Source organism: Desmodus rotundus, chromosome 10 (genome assembly GCF_022682495.2).
Source record: "Desmodus rotundus isolate HL8 chromosome 10, HLdesRot8A.1, whole genome shotgun sequence".
Classification (NCBI taxonomy): domain Eukaryota; kingdom Metazoa; phylum Chordata; class Mammalia; order Chiroptera; family Phyllostomidae; genus Desmodus; species Desmodus rotundus.
This window is the reverse complement of record NC_071396.1, coordinates 102,293,793-102,312,794: the sequence shown is the minus strand read 5'-3', so window position 1 is coordinate 102,312,794 and position 19,002 is coordinate 102,293,793. Positions and strand designations below refer to the sequence as shown.

Here is a 19,002-nt window from a genome sequence, read left to right as displayed (position 1 = left end):
AATGTTTACACCATGGAGGGCTTTTGTATTTAATTGAGCAACTGAGTAAGAGGGTTTGAAATGAAAGTTGTTGACACTGACTGCAGTTTAAATAGTCACTAGTGGGGCGAGGAACATGTAAAAATATTTCTAATCTGGCAAATTAAAACAAAAATGGTTTTATTGGGGGCAAGAAAAAATGTAAGAAATGGCTATTTCAATTTTCTTTAGTCATTAATTCCACATGGGTGCCCTGCATTTGGCTTTCCTGGGCAAGAAAACCACAAATTTATCAAGGCCAGTGTGCCATGTCATTTATACTCACGCACGTCAGTGACTACGACCACGGCCTGAGTCCCCTAGGTGTGACCGAACTACTGCTAAGACAGGGGAAGATATACAACGTGTTTTAGAAAGAGAACTAAAAAAAAAAAAAAAGAGTGAAGTGAAAATAAGTGAGTTCAACGAGTTCATCTTCATTTGTGGTCTTAACGTAATAATTTTTCACCATTTAAAAAAGTATAGTTTTTACAGTAAAAAAAGTTTACAGTTTATGTTTAAATAGGAAAAGGGCAAATCTAACATTTGGGGTGTTTTAAAAGCCACCATCAGACTCGAAGGGGCTGGGGTATCCTCTATGGTCGCCCTGCTCTGAAGTACTACATCCAGGCCTAAACCTGCCCTAGACATTTCAGGAAACCATGTGCCTGTCACCAATTTCAGAAGTGACTCATTTACAGACATTCCTTCGGTTAAAGGCACCGGCTGGGCTCTGACCTTGTGCCAGGTGCGCAGGGTGGACCTGTGAATAAAAAGGCACTGTCCCTGCTCCACCAGGGAACTAGAACACTTGGTGCTCCATACCGTGACTGAGGAGCAGTGTGCTTTATGGAGACGCCCGACTGAAGAGGCAAAGCAGCCTGGGGAATGGGCATGTTCCTGTGTTGTGTGCTTCTTGGTGGGGGAAGAGGGAACTAGCACGACCCAAGAGCCAAAGGGAGAAAGGAAGAGAAAGCAGTTTGCGTGATGCCACTCTGGTGAGCTGCATGTTTGTGATGGGGGCAGAAGAGGATAAGTCAGGGAGAGACAGGGAGGAGAAGGACCTTGTAAGAACAGCCTGAGGGCACCGAGGTTTTTCAGGGTGAAAAGTTTTCATGGGGTTGAAGTTCGGGGCACAAGTCCGTGGTAGACTGCAGGAGGTTGAGAGTCACCAGGAGAGTCTCTGTTAGCACATGGTAATTGGTAATCACTCTGACTTCCTCAGATACGGCCTTGTAATAAAGACACTGTTTAGTATCAATCTTCCTCCAAAGAACACTGTAGTGTTATTTTGTGGAAACTGAATTATGAAAACAAGTATTTTTTAAATTAAAACAGTGCTTTAACAGACTGATAACAGCTGGTGAAATCGAAGCAGTAATCAAAAAACTGGCAAATGAAAGCCCTGGACTGGACAGTTTCACAGGAGAATTTTACAAAACATTTAAGGAAGAGCGAATCCCTATCCTTCACAGACTATTCCAAAAAATCCAATAACAGGGAAGACTCCCAAGTTCTTTTTATGAAGCCAGCACCATCCTAACCCCCAAACCAGATAAAGACACAACAAAGAAAGAAAGCTATAGGCTAATATTGCTAATGAACATAGACACTAAAATCCTCAACAAAATATTGGCAAATTGCATCCACCAATACATTAAAAAGATCATACACCATGATCAAGTGGGATTCATCTCAGGGATGCAAGGATGGTATGATATTCATAAATCAATAAACATAATACATCACATAAACAAAAGGAAAGACAAAACTCACATGATCATACCAACAGATGAGGAAAATGCATTTGATGAGGTACAGCACCCATTTATGATAAAAACACTCAGCAAAGTGGGAATAGAGGGAGCATTCCTCAACATGGTAAAGGCCATATACAAGAGACCTACAGCCAACATCATACTCAACGGGCAAAAACTAAAAGCTTTCCCACTAAGATCAGGAACAAGACAAGGATATCCACTTTTAACACTTCTATTTAACATAGTATTGGAAGTCCTAGCCACAGCGATCAGACAAGAAAAAGAAATAAAAGGCATACAGATTAGAAAGGAGGAAGCAAAACTGTCATTGTTTGCAGATGACAGAGTGTACATAGAAAACCCTATAGAATCCACCAAAAAACTACTCAACCTAATAAGTGAATTTGGCAAAACAGCAGGATACAAAGTCAATATCCAGAAATCGAAGGCATTTTTGTACAGCAACAATGAAATATCAGAAATACTGAAGAAAGAAATGAAGGAAGACACAAATAAATGGAAGCATATACCATGTTCATGGATTGGAAGAATTAACATCATCAAAATGGACATACTACCCAAAGCAATTTATAGATTCAACGCACTCCCTATTAAAATACCAATGACATTATTTCACAGATATAGAACATTTAAAAAATTTATGTGGAACCATAAACAACCCTGAATAGCCACAGCAATTTTGAGAAAGAAGAACAAAGCAGGAGGGATCACAATACCTGATATCAAACTGTATTACAAGTCCTCAGTAATCAAAACAGTCTGGTACTGGCATAAGAACAGACACATAGACCAATGGAACAGAATAGAGAGCCCAGAAATAAACCCAAGTCTCTATGGTCAATTAATATTTGAGAAAGGGGGTAAAAGCATAAAATGGAGTAAAAATAGCCTCTTCAAGAAATGGTATTGGGAGATGTGGACAGCTACTTGCAAACAAATGAAACTCGACCACCAATGTACACTATACACAAAAATAAACTCAAGATGGATAAAAGACTTAAATATAAGTCATGACACCATCAAAGTCCTAGAGGAGAACATAGGCAGGAAAAATCTCAGATATTCCACCCAGCAATATTTTCTAGGGGACCAATATGTCCCCTAGAGCAAGGGACATAAAGGAAAAAACAAACAAATGGGACCTCATCAAAATAAAAAAGCTTCCGCCCAGCTAAAGAAAACATCAGCAAAATGAAAAGGGACCAACCATTTGGGAAAATATATTTACCAATGATACCTTGGACAAGGGTTTGATCTCCAAAATATATAAAGAACTCACATGACTCCATTACAGGAAGACAAACAACCCAATTAAAAAATGGGGAAAGGATATGAATAGACATTTTTCCAAGGAGGACATACAGAGGGCCTCGAGAGATATGAAAGAATGCTCAGCATCACTAGCCATCGGAGAGATGCAAATTAAAACCACAATGAGGTACCACTTCACACTGGTCAGAATGGCCGTCATAAACAAATGAAAAAACAACAAGTGTTGGCAAGGATGTGGAAAAAAGGGAACCCCAGTACACTGTTGGTGGGAATGCAGACTGGTGCAGCCACTGTGGAAAACAGTATGGAATTTCCTCAGAAAACTAGAAATGGAACTGCCTTTTGACCCGGCAATTCCACTGCTGGGATTATACCCTAAGAACCCTGAAACACCAATCCAAAAGAACCTATGCACCCCAATGTTCACAGCAGCAGAACTTACAGTAGCCAAGAGCTGGAAGCAACCTAAGTGCCCATCAGTAAATGAGTGGATCAAAAAACTATGGTACATTTACACAATGGAATTCTATGCAGCAGAAAGAAAGAAAGAAGGAGTTCCTACCCTTCACAACAGCAAGGATGGAACTGGAGAGCATTGTGCTAAGTGAAATAAGCCAAGCGGTGAAAGACAAATACCATATGATCTCACCTATAAGTGGAACCTAATCAACAAAACAAACAAGCAAACAAAATATAACCAGAGACATTGAAATAAAGAACAAATGGACAGTAACCAGAAGTGAGGTGGGAGGGGATAATGGGGGAAAAACTGTTCTCGAACAGTTTAGATGAGACAGAAGGGTCTCTGTGGAAACCCACTCTTTCCTTATCTAACCCTTCTCTCGCTTTCTAGAAGACACACCTGCTGGAAAGGGGCCACCCCATAAGTTCTGCAAGTCTCGCCCAGGGTTCAGCTGACCATCCTTCCTGTTTCTGCCTCTCCTTTGAGCACGGTGGCTGCCTTCACTGATGGGAACAGCCATGCCCTTGACTCCTCCCTAAACTACATGTGAACCTGAACTTGGATGAGGAACTGCATTTTTCCCATGCTGCTTCTGGACTACTGATTTGCCAACATTACACAACTTCCATCTTCTGTTTTGGTTTAGTTCTTTGGGACGCCGCCACCAAAGATGATATGTTTAGAAAAACACAGGACGTGTTTTCTCAGTAACCCCCTCGTTCGTTTCACAACTCTGTGAGGCAGAGAAAGTTGCCATGATCACCGTTCGCCCTCCAAACACAGACTTCAGTTTACATGACAACTGTTGATGAAGGTGAGCATTTTCCATATGTGTGCTGGTCATCAGTATTTCTTCCTTTGTGAGTTGCTAGTGGTCACTTTTCTACAGAGGTCACATGACCCGCTGGTCCCCACAGAGTGCTCGGTTTTAAGGTACTTTACTATGATGTTTAGCAAAGGTATATCATGGTGTTGTGCTTTGGGTATCGCTACCAAGATTTCTCTGATAATTACATATAACCAAGTCCAAGGTGAGTCCATTTCTTTTTTAACTACAAACAGCAAGACCAGTCAATGGCTTACAATACTTTTAATAGGTATGGCCATTAATCAAAGGGAAACAGTAAAAAAAGTAAAATAAAATAAAAATAAATTTAAAAAAATCACTAAATCATTTCCATGGGAAAAAAATTACAACAAAGAAGAGTTCAGCAATGCCCCCCCCAACCCCCCGCCCAAAGTTGAGATATCACGCTGTCCTGGGAGCAATGAGCTGATGCTGGCCAAGCTGGGCAGTCAGAGCTGCCCAAGGACAGCTGCTATTCACAAGAATCCACGTGGGGGCTTCGGAACTACTGGCTATTTGTTGGTGCAGATTCCTCAAGCTCTATCTCTAAATCAACAAAGCCCAGACCTAACTTCTTGGCCTCCTTCCCCACCCAGAATCATGCGCAGAGTATCTTCGCAATTTCTAAAGAGAAAAGGGTTATCAACATCACCATCTATCACACTGCTAATACCACTTGTTTCAAAAATATCATTAGCAAATTTCCTTCAGAGTCTGGGTTAGGGAGAAAATGATCTCACCCAATATACTTGGCTTTTAGTACATATTGCAAGTTATGGAGCTCATTGATGATTACCTCCTTATTTTGGCTGCTAAGGAAGCCTGACTACTCATGCAACATATGATGGCTAGAATAATTTTTTCTTTTCTTTCTTTTAATACTTTGTTTTTACCTTTTATTGCATATTAATAGTTTTAGGTCCTGCTGTACGCTATGATTTAAAAAACAAGCTACTTCAAATCCTTTTTTATAGTAGCTGAGGTTTAACTAGTGTTTATTTCCTATCATCAAACCAAAAATTGCCAAGTAAACAAAATAGTAATCAGTGTGTACTGCATCCCTGAGGCTGGGGAGGGAGTAGAATAAACAGTAATTACTAATTCTGAGTTTGCAACTCTTCCATGTGTTCCTAATTATATCAAGGGGGTGATATAGAAATTTCCCCAGAAGGGAAGACAAAATTTTTGAGAGGGTTTCCAAATCAAATAATTAAAGGGAAGAAAAATCCAAAATCTTTAGGAAAGAGTTCCATTCTGGGTTAGTGAGAAGAGGAAGCTGCAGAAGAGGGGAAGGACAGAGCCGCCACACGTAAGGTAAATCCAGGAAATGTAACCTCTGCTCTATATTTCACGAATCCATAGCAAGATGACAGAACGTGATATAAGGCAAGCTCTTCCTCATCCCATGCAAATTCTGACAGCAGCCGCGCTCCTGAGCTCAGTGAAGAGGAACCCTGAGGCGCCACATGGCCACATGCTCCCCTGGACCTGAGACTTCTTTCCCAGCCTCGTGGGGGAGAGCCGTGGCATTCACACTCACTGCAGCGGGCGAGCGCATGCTCCTGGCCTTTGCTGAGTACTCACATTAAGCTTGGTCGGTGCCACTGCGTGGTCCGGTTGTTGTGGTTGACATAGTAGGTCCGACCTAAATTGTCCACTTTTTCTTCCCAGCCTGGGGGCAGAGGAGGTGGAGGAAGCTCCTCTTGGTGCTGAGAAGCTGAGTCATTCGAGTCCACAACTTCCCACCCGTGCTGTGGGGTAAAATCAGATGGAAGGTCACAAGGCAGGTTCTTCAGGTGTGCGGGACGACACAGTGACAGTGCTATCTGCATCCCTGCTCCACCTCACTCTGGCTCTTACAATGGCTTCCTGTGCCATATTTGAAAAAAATCCCGAAAGGGGGAGACAAAACCTATTCTAGAGGAGTCTTAAAAATATTCTGAGCAGTGGCCAACTAACTGTGCCTGCTGGGATGACTGTATGATAAGGAGCAACAGAGAGTGGGATGTGTACAGTCTGCTGTGTTAGTAAGGCACATTATATATTCCTTTGGTATTTCACGTTCATCATTTTGACCTGGAGGCCTCCAGGGCCAGATAAAGCCAAGGCAATGACATGAGTCCCATTACCATGGCTGTCTCTTCAACACCTCCCTAAGGGAAAAGGAAGCTGGGAAGATAAGCATTACGGCGCATGCTCTAACAGACATCACAGCGTGAGTGACCAGCAGGCCCGGGGCTCTGTTGTTCCCCAGGAGGATGGCACCGAGGCTGGCTTTGGAGATGCAGCTCCCACTCTGCATCTAGTACCATCACAGGAACCCCAAGAAGTGTGGGTGCTGTGGCTTTCTACTTAGACGCTCCCCACTTGCAGGGGCCACATAAACAGGCATGATGGCACCAGAGTGAGAGTTCCATTTTTGCAACACATATTTTAGGCATTAAGTATTCCTTCCTCACATCCCCTAGTACAGTCTCTGGAAAATTAAGTAATTCACGGGTTACTGCAGTTGGAAGGCTAGAAGAGTGTAAAAAAAAATTCCTTGGATTTGAGATAAAAATCTGCTGATGTGCTTGTGAAATCTTAACATTCATGACTGTCTACCACCCACTCACTCACTCCTCCTCGCGGATGAAAGCTCCCAGATGAAACACTGCCTGGAAATCCGACCTCTCGGGCTGAGGGAGGTTTGGCGGACTTGCCCGTAACACATATTCACATATCACATATATGCAACAGCTGCAAACAGATGTGCAAATAAGCCACAGAGAGGCCTTGTTTAATGGGCGTTTTTAGGACAAGATGCGAATCTGACGAAACAGCACCATCTGAAGGGTGTGCTGAGAAGGTACAACGGCACCCATGGTACAGGGATGTGACCACCAAGTTAAAAGGCGGCTGGGCCAGGAGGGAAAACAAGCAAATTCCTCTGGACAGCTAATTCCAAAGTGGCATTTCCAGAGCAGAACTTTCCTACTGCATGCTATCTATCACCTGTGGGCCAAATGAGCAGAAACCTGGAAAAGATTTTCTAAATCCCTTTATCCACTTTGAAGCAATTCCAAGTGCTAAAAGGAATTTTACAAAGAGCTGAAAGTCCAAAGCAATCAGAGGATTAAATACATGAGGGAAATTTCGCGTAGGGCCGGGGCTATTCATAAAATATGGATTTAGCATTTGGTAATGAGAAACCTCCACAATTATTGGTGTCGTAACATAAGTTCATCTTTTTTTACTAAAAACACACACAGTGATTATCGAATACAGATTCATGGGCACTTTTAAGTTTTTTTTCATTTTAAGCTTTATGAACTTTTATGTCCTTAAATAATAAAGTCGTAAGGTGGATGACTTATTAATCCTAGGCAGGTAAGAGAGATGAAGACCTGGGGCGCAGCCGCTCACCTCCGCGTCACCTCGCTGCTCGCCGTTCTCTTCGTCTTGACCTCCGTTTTTCGGCATATAGGCCATTTTCAATCGCAAGAATCCCTTAACTCGAGATTTATGACTGCATGATAGAAGAAAATTGGTTATCGAGGCTATGACTTGGTTACATCTTTCATAGGATGACTTTTGAAAAAAGATAAAACAAGGAAAGTCGTCGAATCTTCCCCAGAAAAAACCCCAATAACCAAGGCATAAAGGATAACCCCTCCCAACCCCCCAAGTTCTCACCTTCTTGGTCTGAGGAGAAAGTCCTTGAACGTGTAGGGTCGCTCCATGGTTGGGTCTTCTGTCTACAGGAAGAAAAGGTGTCAATGCCCCTAATAGGCTGTATTTGTAGATACACCGAATTGGATTACAGAGAGCACATTTTCGTCTTAAAAGACGGGAATGGTGAAGACAGAGTTGGTTCCTCAACCAATCCTTGAGAATTAAGTAAACGTATAGGTCACAGAACTTCATCCACTCAAGATCCACTAGATGTCACTATCAACATCCATTTTTAGGAGCCAACCCCAGCCTTAGACAAATGGCAAAATGATAGTGGTGAAGGCCAAGGGTAATTTCTAACTGCAGGGTGGAGCCCTCAGCCTCCCACTGATTAATGTTGGAGAACCAGTGGTCGCTGGTGCCGCCGTGTCGCTGTCATTCAAGAAAACTGAACGTGGAGTTAACAGGAAAACATGCAAGATCTAATCTGTGAAGGCGGTTTTACCTTATTTTTAGTATTAAAGTATCATGTCACCAGCCTAAGATCACTGAAAGATTATCTCCTCCGCAAGAGATAAATGTCCTGCGTGGCCCCACAGATCTGCCTTCTGCTGATGCTTATTCCATGGAGCTGTGAATGCAACTGCAACAGTCATCCGTTTGCCAAGGAAAGCAAGACTGTGCCAAATCGGTTGGTTAAAGCAAGCAGGAAATTAGAAAAAGAAATGTTATTATTTTAGTAATTTTTAAATACTGTATTTAGGAAAAGCTCAAAAACCTAGACTCTTTGCCCTGACTGGTGTGGCTCAGTTGGTTGAGCATCATCCCGCAAAGCCAAAGGTCACTGGTTCAATTCCTGGTCAGGGCACACGCCTGGGTTGCAGGTTCAGACCCTGGTCAGGGTGTGTGAGAGGCAACCAACTGATCGGAGAATTGAGTCTGAGGGCCAGGAATGAAAGTGAACCACGATTCTACAATTATTTTCTTTTCTCTGGAAGCACTTGGTAAATATAGGGCACCGAGGAATCAATATGCAAAGGGGAAAAATGAAGTTCTTTCCTTTCTCATTATCACTCTTTACTCTTCCCTGTCAGGGGACAATGACAGAGCTGACATGGCCTCTGCTGACCACTGTGGTCGATAACTGAAGTAGTGACTCTAACGTACAGCGCAGAGCGCACCCCAGCTTTACACCATCCTTCCTGCCCGACTCTTCGTCTCCCTGGCAGAGCTCCCGCCCGGGCTCTCACAACGGCCCACCGGGCCCATCAGGGCAGGGAATTAATCCAGGGACCCCACATTGGTCAGTGAGCCGAGGAGGGCCCTTGTGCCCAAGGCCCAAGATGCCAGGGTGCCTGTAACTTTGCAGCGTACATCCGTGAAGGGTCTGCTCTTAAAGCAGCCCCTGGGGAGGTTAGGGCTGCTCTGACCCTCTCGTCTTCCTGGTAAGCTGCATGGGGTCAGGGACTTTATAGTTGAAGAATTTAAAAGCCAGGTTTTCCACCGCAAACACCAATGGCCACTGGCAACGGCACCAACGTCCCTGCAGGGTTCCAGCAACAGAAGGAGGCTCCGCAGCAACCATCATCACTAAGGTTAAAACATTCCTTTTTCAAAACCACACACTTGAAAACACAAAACAGAGTATTTAAATTATTAAAAATAACTTGCTAACAATCACGAGAGATTAGACTCAGTTCAGTCCTGCTGCCTTGTGTCTTTTCCATCAAGCTCCTGATTTAGGAAACGTCTTCATTCCCATGTTGCCAGCTTCTAAGACCGAATCAAGGCAGTTAATTTTTTTTTTTAAGAATAAAGAAGGTTCATGGTATCTTGGGACGACAAGAGAAAGCCTCATTCCCGGTTTAAAGTGCCTTATAATAAATAAGTTCATATGTATGTCAACATGGAAGCATAGATAATTAACAATTTTGCTGATGCCAATTTTAAAAAGAGCAAAAAATTACCATTCTTTCTCTTAATTTCTGTAATTCAAAGCTTCAGGGCCTTTTCCTATTAACTCAGTTAAATATTCTCAGTATATTAGATACACAGAGCTGGAGAGAACAGCCTCAGGCAGGGGAAAAGCTCAATGAAAAGGCACCAAGTAAAACTGGTGGGTTTGGGAACCACCCCCCGCCCATGCCTGGCCACTATAGGCGGATTCGTACTTGGACTCCCGTTATTTCCAGGTTACACACTGACCGGGACTTGAGCAAACATTTGGTTCCCTGTAACAGCCAGAACCATTCCTTTCTGACCCAAGCCACTCTGCTCTGATCCTAACCTGTGCCATCCACTATGGCAGCTGACTGCCATAGGTGGCTTTTAAAATTTAGATTTTAATAAATTTAAGTGAAATAAAAGGATAAATCCAGTCCCTCCACCACATCAGTCGCATCTCAAATGCTCAGCTACCACATGTGGTGCCACCCTTGGCAGCAATGCCAAGCTACCCCTGAGGGAGGGACTTGCTTCTCTGACCTTCCTCAGATGAGAACCATGCCTATCAGCAAATATCTGCCGAAGGAATAGATTCTCTATTCGCTGATGAGGCTGCATGAAGTCAACAAATGATCAAACACCCACGATGAAACACCAACGTTTAAGATTCCTTAAACCTTGAGAGAGGCCGGGGCAATGCCACATTACCACTCTCCATCGCCTTCTCTCATTACTACTGAGAGAGCTTACCTAGTTTCTTTTGTCTAAAATTGGATGGCTTTGACAAATATTAAATCCATAGGCCATATGTGATCTGCCTTGACAAGGGTCACGCAGCTATCAATAGAAGACCACCCATTGTGCACTCCACAAGACATATTCAAATGCTAACTACTCATTTTTCACACCCATGCTTACGTTATCACAAAAACCCTAAGGACAGCGTGCAATTTTCCCATGAGTGTCCCACAAATGTGAGCGTGCACACACACTAGTGCAGCTCCAAGGCCATGTCCATTCAGAATATGCGAACGGGGTTCCGCCCCCACTTGCAGGGTAAGAATGCACCTTCACCCCTCTCCTTTTGCTTCCCTTGGGGTCCATCTCCCAGCCTGCAGGTGGCTCCATCAAGCCGGTCCATTTTAAGCGTGGAGATCATGGCACTCCAAAGCTCATCTCTCGGCAGATGCAAAATTGGGAGGCTCCATTCCTCAGCTGGCTTAGAGCCCGTGGAAAAGTCCTCTGCAGCATTTGCCCTTCTGCTCTCTTTAACTGGCTGCGTTCTATGCTAGCCCTGAGCCTTGGCATCTTCTCTGAAGGCTTGCTCTAGCCTCCACCAAATCCAAAGCCCAGCTATTCCCTCTATTGACTTGGTCTCTGGAGAGGAACAGTCTTCTCCTCTCCGGGGGGTCCTACCCAACCTTTCGAAACCAATCTGCTCTCAATCACTCAAACAAGGCGCTGTTAGGGCAAGGTGTTTAGAAATTTCACTTCCACTTCTTAGACAATATGAGTACATAATTTGCCTTGACTGAGAGGTGATTTTTACGTTAAGAAAAAGGGTGGCTGGGGACACCCATGAAAAAGAACTGGCCAACCAACCCCTATAGTCTGAAAACCTGAGGACATTCCCGCTTCAACCTGACGAGCGCGAACAGAAGACCTACTGATGTGGAAACACGTGAGAGTTTTTCCTCACAGATGTTGACATCTCCATGTCCTCTCCATGTGACTTGAAAGGGATACTCAGGTTTGCTGGCTTATGGAGTCGGTCTCTCGCGCGCACAGGCACCCTCTGCACCCACCTTGGAGCTTTGGGTTTTTATATAGAAACAAATACACTTTAGTGGTGTCACTGTTGCGTCTAATCTTTTGGAAGGGAATGCACTTGAAACCTTTCTCCCTTAACAGCTCTCCTGAGTAAATAAGAGAAAATTGCTTGCTCTCACATTCCTTCACAACATATCTGCAAAGCCTCCTGGGTAAGCTACAGAGTGTCCTTCTTGGTATTTTGTATATGGTAATAGCCACCATTTCAATGCAGCGGTCGGCTTCCACTAAGTTTAAGTCACCTTAGTTTACAGACTATTTAAGGGGTTTGCTCACACAAAGCACTAACAAAAAAAAAATAACAAAAAGGCAGAAACATTTGACATCCTCTCTTGGCTGCTATTTCAATCACTTTGGGTTGCCCAGGGAACCAAGGGCTGCAGGAGGGGTGGAGCAAGGTGGAAAACCTTAGCTGGACTACGAGGTGATGAACCCCTCGCCCAGCCTCCAGGCCTCGCCCCCACGGTTTATCCACATCGCCTCAGGAGCACCTCAAGCCTCGGCTATTCGTCAACAGCTCCAGAGGTTGCGCTGCTCACCTGAGCAGGGAGAAATGGCAGCGACACCGCACGTGCTAACTACCATTTCTAAAGCTGACAAGTTGATTCAGAACCAGCAGCGTCTCCCATCAGTGCTGACCGAGAAAGCCATGCAGCAAAATCGGGGTAGTGCTAGCGAGTACAGATGTGGTCCTCCAGTAAAACAGCACGTGAAGTTCTAGACAAAGGGAACACGTGTTTGCTTGACCCAAAGGATGAGCTTGAAAGCCAAGACAGCCCAGGGGCAAGGAGGGGTTTGACTCCGGGAGGCGGCTATTGTGCGTGATTTGACAAAGGAAGGCTGGAAGAGCAGAAGAGCAAGGTGCTGGTGACACTCGATTCTTATCCCCTTCACAGGAGCACTTTCTAGAAAGAACTGGGGCCAGAGAATGTGCTCTGTATTTCAGCCTTCACCATTGTGTTGAGGAAGCATGACTCTGAAACACACCCGGCTGCAAACAATCAGAGCTCACTGCTCACAGTAGGTGATAGAAAGCAGGTGACCGTCCTTACCGGGAGATGATTAAGGGGCACGTCCACCTGTCCCAGGAAGTCGTCTCGTGTCTGTTGAGAAGAAAGCAAAGACTTAATGTTCCCATCGATTTCACGGAGTGTTGGCATTCTTAAAAACGTTTCTTTACAAATAGAGACAAAGGTCCAGGGCCTGACACTGTAATGCCATGGGGACAGGTCAAGGCAGACGGCCCAGATGAGGCGCACACAGCTGTCACCTTGGAGACAAGTGAACCCCAGGCCTCACACACCTGACCTTTAGCTGCCCAAGACTTTGTTGGGCGTTCACTACCCAAGAGAATGGCAACAGGTCATGTTTGGACCTGGAGAGCACATGATTGTCAAGGAAGGGACACTGGGGGTGACAGAAGGTTTGGGGGCACAGCCGAACCAATCTACAGAGAAGAAAGTAAAGGCAGGTTGGGAATATTTTATTGATAACAAACACTGGGTGCAGCCATCAGAAGACGACCGACCATCCTTCTGGAAGCTCCGTCCATCATGTGACAGCATTAAAAGGCTACTCATCCACTGTTAACCTCAGGGGACTGTAACAAAAATTCACACGTGTACATGCCCACGTGTTTTTTCTGGGGAGATGTCAGAGATCTAAACTGATCACACGAATTCAGCTTCGCTCAGACACCAGAAGACAGGCACCTGCCACCACGGGCTGCAGCGGCGAAGCAGGTGCAAGGCCACACCTGGTCTCCACAGCAACCGGAGCACGCAGGCATTATTATTAGGACTGCTGTCCAGGTGGGGAGCCCAGTGCCCGGGGAGGGGTGTGACCTGCCCCAGTTTCTCTCTGGGTTCCAGAGTCTGGGCTCCTCATGAAGTAACCTGCTGTTCTTGTCTCAGTATTGGGCAGGACACCGACACTGTGCACCAGGTCTGGGCTCCCGATTGGGATGGTGGCTCTACATGGTCGTGGATGAGACTTAAGCAGGGGGAGTTCTGGGAAAATGCCCACTAGCAGGGTCATTGTTAGCACTGTTCGGACTCTGCTTCTTTCCGCCAGTGGAACAGGTGGAGGCACTGACTGAGGCAGCGTCACTGGTACCTGTACAAACCCTCTCGTTACATTGAAGTAATCCTCTCTAAAGCAGCTGAAGATGGAGCAATCTCACCATTAACGTAAACACAAGGCTCTTATTTCTGGTTTACATCAAGGACAACTGAAACAATGATTTTTAAAGTAATATAGGTATGCAGTCTAGAATAGCACCCGGTCTAAAGGAACTGCCCGAAGGAAGCGTAGTGTGGCAGGGGAACACGGTGGTGAGACCTAGGTTTCAAAACACCCCACTGTTGCTGAAACTGAAGGCAGTGTAGGTCATGAAAAATATTTAGGTTAACGACGCTGCACCAGCTCTAAAACACGTCTGCAACGCCACAGAAGAGTCTAGTAGGGGGTCGGGGAGGCTACTCAAGAGCTTTATGCCAAGCTGAGAAGCAGGCGTGTCTCAAGGACACCTGGGTCTGATGGTGACCCAGGGACAGTGCACTGGTGAGTTAGGGTCCCCACCTGTGGCCCCTGGAGAGACATCTGAGGCCATGACAGTATTCTTAGGTCATCATGCCACAGAATGACATCTCACACCAATGTAACGAAACTACTTACTCAAGTCAGTTTTTAATAATTTCCATTGCAAAGTTATTTCCACCAAGCTTCATGTTAACTATAAGAGATTACAAAATCCCAGTTGGTTTCAACATGTGCTGTGAATACTCGCATTTCTTGTGCTTATTTTTGAGTGGTAAATACTCTCAATTTCCACCTCAATTACCTGTCATGCTATTCTAGAGGCTGAAAATGTACAGGTTAGTACCAATTATAAATGTTCCCTTCTGACAAGCCGTCAAATATTTTTCCAATGTCACGACAATGCAAAAGAGAGCCCCTGAAGTGTGTCATAGAAGGTAAAATAAATCTATGTTCCATTACAGTAAAAGTGAAATTAATATACCAAACATTGTCTCCTTTAGAGCTTGCTCTCTCAATGACGATTATATTGCGGACTGCCCCTCCCAGCTTTTAAAATACCTCTTCCCTTTCAAATAAGAAGGTTGTGGAGGGATGCTGCTCCATGGGTGAGTGCCATGGGACCCCAATGCCGGGGACTGTTCCGACAGTGCCAGTGAACCCTAGTGTGGCCCTGGGATACTTCCCAAGGCTTCCCATGTGCACGTTGGGCCGAGCTGCCAGCTCTGAGTGGACACCACGCTTAGCTGTCCTCACAAAGTGAATGAGACTCGGTTTTGCAAAGAACACATTATAAAACAACAAAGACTTGGTTTTCAGGTCAGAATGCCCTTGAAGGATATACTCAATCTCACTACACACTGATGACCACAGAGGTCATGGGCGGGCAAGGCGAGGATGGCCCGTCCCATGGACACTGAAAGACAGCACAGGGACCACATGGGGGAAGCACTGGAGGCAGGGAGGGGTGCTCGGGGGAAAGCAGGCACCAGAAAGGCTCATTAGGAAAGGTTATCAAACAGAAGTGGCACTTCTTGCCAGGTACAATCACCCACACCTAATCCTGGAGAGCTTTATATTAAGATGGTGTTTAAACTACGAGTGGCAACCTCACTAGTAGTTCACAAGAAGCACTGAAAGAAAAAGGTTCTCATCCAAGGACATTTTTCCAATGTGGGGTGGGGGTGGGGGAAGACAGACATCAACTGGCTACCTTCTCATACGCACCCTGAACGGGGATAGAACCCGTAACCTGGGTATGTGCCCTGACCATGAATCGAACCCGTGACCTTTTGGTCTACGGGACGATGTTCCACAGCAGCCAGGGCACAAGAAGCATTTAGAAAAATCAATATAACAGAATAGAAAATATTAGTGTCTCACATGAGATGGTGAGCAAGTGCTGTTTTGAGAAACTTATTTCAGTTACGACTGTGTGTACTAAGTTGTATTCTAAAATTACTTTTTGTGGGTGATACCACCAAAAGATTAAAAGCAACTCAACCCCAACAAAGGGGAACCAGCCAGTGCTACCAATTGCCTGGGGTTTTATCCTAGAAATCACTGTGGAGTGACTTCCAAGAAAGTTATATTTAGAATTGTATTTCTCAGGCCTGGAGGAACCAGGACATAAGCTACAGAGAAAGAATTGAAGAGTAAAGCTCTTAAATAGTACGATTTAGTGTTTGTACCTTACAAATCGAGGGACACATCACAACCTCTGACACTAAGCCAGAAAAATAACCTGGGCTCATCACTAAACCACTGAACGTGGCCCCGTGTGCTGCTTCCTCCCCAAGTGTGTGGCCCCACCCGTGGCCCCCAGAACTGACTAGCCCAGGGAAACGGGCTCTGTTTTGGGGGGATTGGAAGCATGCTCTTGGAATTACCTAGATAATGGGCCGCCCATAGAGCGACTGTGCTTCACGGTGTCAGGCCCTAGAGGTGCTGCAACCAGGTGCCCTAACGCCTAGGGAGAGAAGCTAACCAGTCCTGTGTAGCAGGGGTAAACTGCGAGCCACATACAGAGTGTGAAGACTACTAGGTCACATTTAAAAAGTAAAAATGAAACAGGTGAAATTAATTGTAACAATATTCTAGTTGACCCAATATATCCCAAATATCATCATTTCAACATGTAATCAACATAAAGATTATGATTAAAACGTTTTCCATTCTTTTTACGTCAAGCCTTTGAAATCCGAGCTGGATTCCTCGCTGGTGTCGAACAGCACACCTCCATGAGGACTGCCCACGTTTCAAGTGCTCAGCAGCCGCAGGTGGCCAGCACCCTGGCAGCTCTGGGGAGACAGTCATCCTACCACACACGAGCTGCCCCACAGCAGAGGCGTGTACAGAATGCTGCAGGAACACCACGGAGGAAGTGACCAAGTGACTCACTCTGCCAAGAGCCACGGATGGGGACGACTTCATGAAGGGTGACCTTCAAGCAGGGTCATGAAGTAGGAGTTTGCCTGGAGGATGGATGGGGGCGGAAAGGGAATGGCATGCAGGAAGATGGAGCCAAAGCTGTGAGGCCCTGAAGGTGGAGACCAGGTGGAAGGTCTGTCTGGCCAGAGCCCAGCCAGAGTGGGGAAGGAAGGGGGTGGGAGGAGAAGCTGAGGCGGGCTGCAGGGCCCTGCGTGGCTCACTGAGGTGGGAGGGCGGCATCCTAGGGAGGAGGAGATATAGGAGGATGTTCAGGGGCAATGCACTGGCAAACGTACTTTTGAAAGGGACCCTCACAGCTGGAGGGAGAGTTTATTGGAGGGGAGACTCCGGAGGAGAGAGAGTGCCCAGGGAGGGTGGTAAGGTGTTCGGATGAGGCTCCCTGAGGGTCTGGACCAGGCGGGGAAATGGAAGGCACAGTGTCCATTCAGGAGTGCTCTGCTCCTGGATGCGAGTTTGTTCTCTGTGCAATGAGGGACTCAGTAATCTTACGTTTTCCGGGTCCTGAACACAGGGCCCATCTGGAGTACTTGGAGCCGGGATCAACAGAGCAGCATCAAGGACATCGATGTCACTCACTTGAGAGTGACATAAAGCAGACAAAGGAGACAGTGGAAGAGGCCACAGAAAGGGAAAGGAACAGTCAGGGCGTGGCTGTCCAACCCGAGGCAGAGGGGCTGGCTGCCTGGGGCAGAGACAGCCACCAGCCCCACGGTGTGTCACCACCACATTCACCTCCTGCATTCTCCTGTTAAGACAAGTCTTCCCGTTGAGCCCAGACGTGCCCAGGGACACAGACCTCGGAGGACTGACTGTGACCCACAGGGTGTGACTCTGGGAGGAAAGAAGGCCACAGCTGGCCACCTCACGGAGTCTGGGGCCCAGGCTGGCGGCACTGCAGTCTTGCGTGTCCTGCTGCGAAGCTGTCCAGCTGTGAAGGCGCCCAGCTGCACGGATGCTCCTGTGTGTACATGACATCGACAGGTTCTGATGAGGCTGACTTGTCTCCGTAAGCCGTGCAAATGCAGACACACCTGAGCACGACCGTCATTCCTCGTGAGAGGAACGCTCCATTTATTTGCTGAATAAACTACAATGTTATACAATCTGCTAAAAATAAGGTAGATTCGCATACATCCCACTTGTTACAGAGAAGCTGAGCACAGACTGAATTTCAAAGTTCATTTAAAAGGAAAGTGTGTCACTGAGTTCATTTAACGGCATGACATTGTTTATTTCTGTGCTTCTGATTTTATCGTACAACTTTTAATTTCTCAAGGTTTCAAGATAGTTTTCTCAGGATAAGTGTCTCATTTCTCCTCCAGGGAAGTTTTAAAATTAAATTTTCTGCAAGCAATTTTAAAATAACAAATTAAATGTATAAATGAAAAAAAGAAAGTAAAGATACTTCTGGATTCTGGACTTTCTCTCTGAACTTAGCTGCCAAAGAAGAGACCTCACTACCCTGAAGTAACTCACGATGGTGATTTTAGTAACCAACACGGTGCGCCCAGGTGTGGTTTGGGTAATGGGGAAAGTGAATCTAAGTGCACCGTGGGTTCAATGTCATTTGCATGGCTTGATTTCGTTAACACAGTTACTGCTAAGAGTTCGTCCTCATACATCTCAGGCGATGTGAAGCTAGAGCCCATCTGCTTGCCTGCCAGGGCCACAGTTTGGATGCGTGAATATAATACCATGTGTGATGTCAATGCAATACGGTGCTACTCTTGGGACTTGAATGCGTGACGACTCTGACCTGGAGTTACATAGGTTTACACAGGGACACTGACCGACTTTTCACAAAGCTTCCATGAACACAACCTCGATATGAGCCCTGGCATCCCAGGTAGGTCCTGACTGGTCTCTCTTTCTCAACGGCCATCCTCCAGCTGAAATCACACCTCTGGCCAGGGGACTCCATCAAAGTGTGCTGGGGGGAAAGCTCTAGCTATACTCTGGTGAGAAGTCCAAGACTGCAAAGAATAATAAGCTGATGGATAGTTCACCTGTCATTAGTCAGAAACAGCCATTAGTAGGTAAAAAAAAAAAAAAGACCTGCCCAGAGTCGCTGAGCTAGTATGTAGCAACCGGAACATGAACCCAGGTGGTCTGGCTCCACAGCCCATGTTCTCAGCCCCAGGACCCAGACAGAGCCCGTAACTTGTACCCGGGGGGCTTAAGGAAAGACAGTAACAGGCTGCCCT

At 45.7% G+C, this 19,002-nt stretch overlaps 1 protein-coding gene across 10 annotated transcripts in view; it reads right to left on the bottom strand.

Moving 5' to 3' along the window:
- The window catches only part of NEDD4L (NEDD4 like E3 ubiquitin protein ligase), a 292,637-nt gene that overhangs the window by 62,068 nt on the left and 211,567 nt on the right, over positions 1–19,002 (bottom strand). For all 10 annotated transcript variants that reach the window (XM_024580553.3, XM_045187633.2, XM_071219554.1 and 7 more), the window contains 4 exons: positions 12,862–12,912; positions 8,057–8,118; positions 7,787–7,889; positions 5,966–6,132 (listed from right to left, as the gene is read on the bottom strand). In XM_024580553.3, coding sequence (XP_024436321.1) covers positions 5,966–6,132; positions 7,787–7,889; positions 8,057–8,118; positions 12,862–12,912 — 383 coding nt within the window. The remainder of the gene's footprint in view (positions 1–5,965; positions 6,133–7,786; positions 7,890–8,056; positions 8,119–12,861; positions 12,913–19,002) is intronic.